Genomic DNA, 2,752 nt, shown 5'->3' on the forward strand with positions numbered 1-2,752 from the left:
AGAGTGTGTGTGTGTGTGTGTGTGTGTGTGTGTGTGTGTGTGTGTGTGTGATCAAAGGGTGAACCAGGTCTGGCAGGCCCTGCTGGTCCTCCGGGACAAGTGGGAGAGCAGAAGAGACCCCCAGAGACGGAGATCCAGAGAGGAGATAAGGTAATACAGCCAGAGACACCGACACTACATTATATACACACAACATTTATTCCTTTCGATCAGTTTTTCAGACGTAAAGTTTTTCTATTCAATCTGCTGCAGAGCTTTTTTAGAGATGATCTGAGCAGTGAAATCGAAGAAAATGCAAAGTTAAATAGTTGGAAGGACACAAAATGGACTTGAAATATGGCAGCCAAAGCACAAACTAGCCTAATTTAACTAAGAGAATTTGTTCAAATGTACAATGCAATAAATGTTTCCATCAGAAGAAAACATGAACAAGCAAAAAACAATATCTACACAGATTATTTTAAGATACGTTTCCTTATAAGTCCTTTTCAAACTGCTAGATGCTGCTACTTTCACTACAGCCACTGGATGGCAGCAGATATGTATTGCACCTGTTGCTCCTACAGAAATCCAGTAATAGTTCAAAGAATGACGTCCAATGTCTTTCCTTCTGTGTGGACGGCAGAAACATGAGGTCAATATATTATGTATGAGCAATGAATTGTGGGATGGTCAATTGAATAATGGATAAAGAAGTGCACCCTATGCTAAAGGACGTACAAGGTAAATTTATTAAGCATTTACGAATGTTTTTGATGATTTTTTGTATTTTGGATGATGCATAAAACCTAGAAATCTGTTGCACCATTGATCGTACAAAATTTAGTTTTTTTTAAAAGTCTTAATTCCCTGATAATGTTTCTTGGAGCGGTTATATTGAAACTTTGATCCTTTTGTCTGCAGGGAGACCCCGGTCTTCAAGGTTTTCAAGGTGATCCAGGATATCCAGGAGCCCCTGTAAGTATCTGTTGTATATCGACATATAAAATATGTAATGTGAACATTATAAGAATATATCTCAACGTGAAACTTGTTTTTGATGTTGTAGGGTCCCTCAGGAGGCCAGAAAGGAGGCAAGGGAGAAGCAGGAGATGCAGGCAAACGAGTGAGTACACATCACAGATATATTTCTCATTTTGACTTATTATGAGGACAAGTATTTTCCCATCACTTCTGTATGTCCAACCCCAGCCTTTTCATACAGTTAAACTTTCTTCTAAAGATGTCAGTATGCTTCAGAGAACTTTCTTGAATCGTCTAAAAGCAGCAAGAACTCCTCTTCCTATAAGTGTGCGCCAAAAGAGAAAAACATCTCCATACTCGTATCATTAATTAAGTCAATTCCACAAAGACACACTAAAGAATCTGAATTCTCGAAACAAGCAGCGGGATGCAGCCAAAAGGAAGCTACCATTACAGATCACATCTTATACAGACATATTTATTCAAAATGGTGTCCTATTTCATTGGACTGATGAAGCGTTAACAATCAACCTTTTACTGAACAAGCACAAGTAGATGCATTTTCAAAAATATCTTCACTTGTCAAGTCTAAACTAAGGAAGGCGGACCTTTTCAAGCTTTTATTTAAGTCCATACAGAACCTACATGTCTTTCTTGACCTCAATACTGATCAAAATGTTTCTTCTATCCGCAGGGCAAAAACGGAAAAGATGGCGACCCCGGTGGTCCAGGCTTCCCCGTGAGTATTACCAACAAACAAGACGATTCATAACTCTTTAAAAAAAAAAATCTCTCAATTGTATTTCTAACTTTCTTTATTCCTTCATCAGGGAGGTAAAGGAGACTCAGGCCAGCCAGGTCCTCCAGGAAGGGATGGAGAGACGGTAGGTTTTCTATAACTATAAAAGTTCAAATCATAAAATGAAATGTAAAACTCGTGTTGTCATTATTGTTTGAATAATGTCCCCGTCTTTCTTTCTTTTTAGGGTTTCAAAGGTGATCGTGGATACCCAGGCCCACCAGGCGTGGTATGTGTTCTACCTTTTGTCCATTAAAATGATCTTAACTTAATTTTCTTATCTTAGATCCACTTTGAAAAGATTCTGCAGGTCTTTATCAACAAACAGTTCAAAAGTGGCTTCTTGGTGCACTACACATTTCTGACCACTAGGTGGAGACATTTGTCTGTATAAAGATTTTCTTTATTTTTGGTGGTAAATGGTGGCAAGATATCCCTCTGTCACACCTTTACTCCATTTGATTACTTCTAAATATGAATATCATTCTTCATTATTACTTTATTTGAATTATTTATTAATACATTGGAATAAATACCTTTTATAAGTCAAACAAGAAGCCTGTGAGAGTTCCTGCTTGTCTTCTAAACGTGTGTTATGTCTCTTCGTCCCACCAGGTGATCGGCTCGCAGCAGGGGGGGCAGGTCGGCCCTAAAGGTGAGCCCGGCTACCCCGGATCACCTGGATACAAAGGAGAGAGAGGACAAGGAGGTAAACACACACACACACACACACACACACACACACACACATTCAAATGTATTACAATACATTTAGGGTTAGGGTTGGCTACATTTCAGAGGCAGATATTGTACTTTGTACTGCAGCAGTACAAAGTACAATATCTGCCTCTGAAATGTAGCCAACCCTAACCCTAAATGTATTGTAATACATTTGAATGTGTGTGTGTGTGTGTGTGTGTGTGTGTGTGTGTGTGTGTGTGTGTGTGTGTGTTTACCTCCTTGTCCTCTTTCTCCTTTGTATCCAGGTGA

At 39.1% G+C, this 2,752-nt stretch overlaps 1 protein-coding gene across 1 annotated transcript in view; it reads left to right on the forward strand.

Moving 5' to 3' along the window:
• The window catches only part of LOC104959662 (collagen alpha-5(IV) chain-like), a gene marked incomplete at its 3' end in the record, with an annotated part of 18,386 nt that overhangs the window by 5,932 nt on the left and 9,702 nt on the right, over positions 1-2,752 (forward strand). Inside the window, exons 13-19 of the mRNA XM_010787561.1 lie at positions 58-150; positions 904-957; positions 1,049-1,105; positions 1,658-1,702; positions 1,794-1,847; positions 1,950-1,991; positions 2,378-2,471. Of these exons, the coding sequence (XP_010785863.1) occupies positions 58-150; positions 904-957; positions 1,049-1,105; positions 1,658-1,702; positions 1,794-1,847; positions 1,950-1,991; positions 2,378-2,471 (439 nt within the window). The remainder of the gene's footprint in view (positions 1-57; positions 151-903; positions 958-1,048; positions 1,106-1,657; positions 1,703-1,793; positions 1,848-1,949; positions 1,992-2,377; positions 2,472-2,752) is intronic.

The sequence above is a fragment of the Notothenia coriiceps genome, unplaced genomic scaffold (assembly GCF_000735185.1).
Source record: "Notothenia coriiceps isolate Sejong01 unplaced genomic scaffold, NC01 NC01_scaffold00030696, whole genome shotgun sequence".
NCBI lineage: Eukaryota > Metazoa > Chordata > Actinopteri > Perciformes > Nototheniidae > Notothenia > Notothenia coriiceps.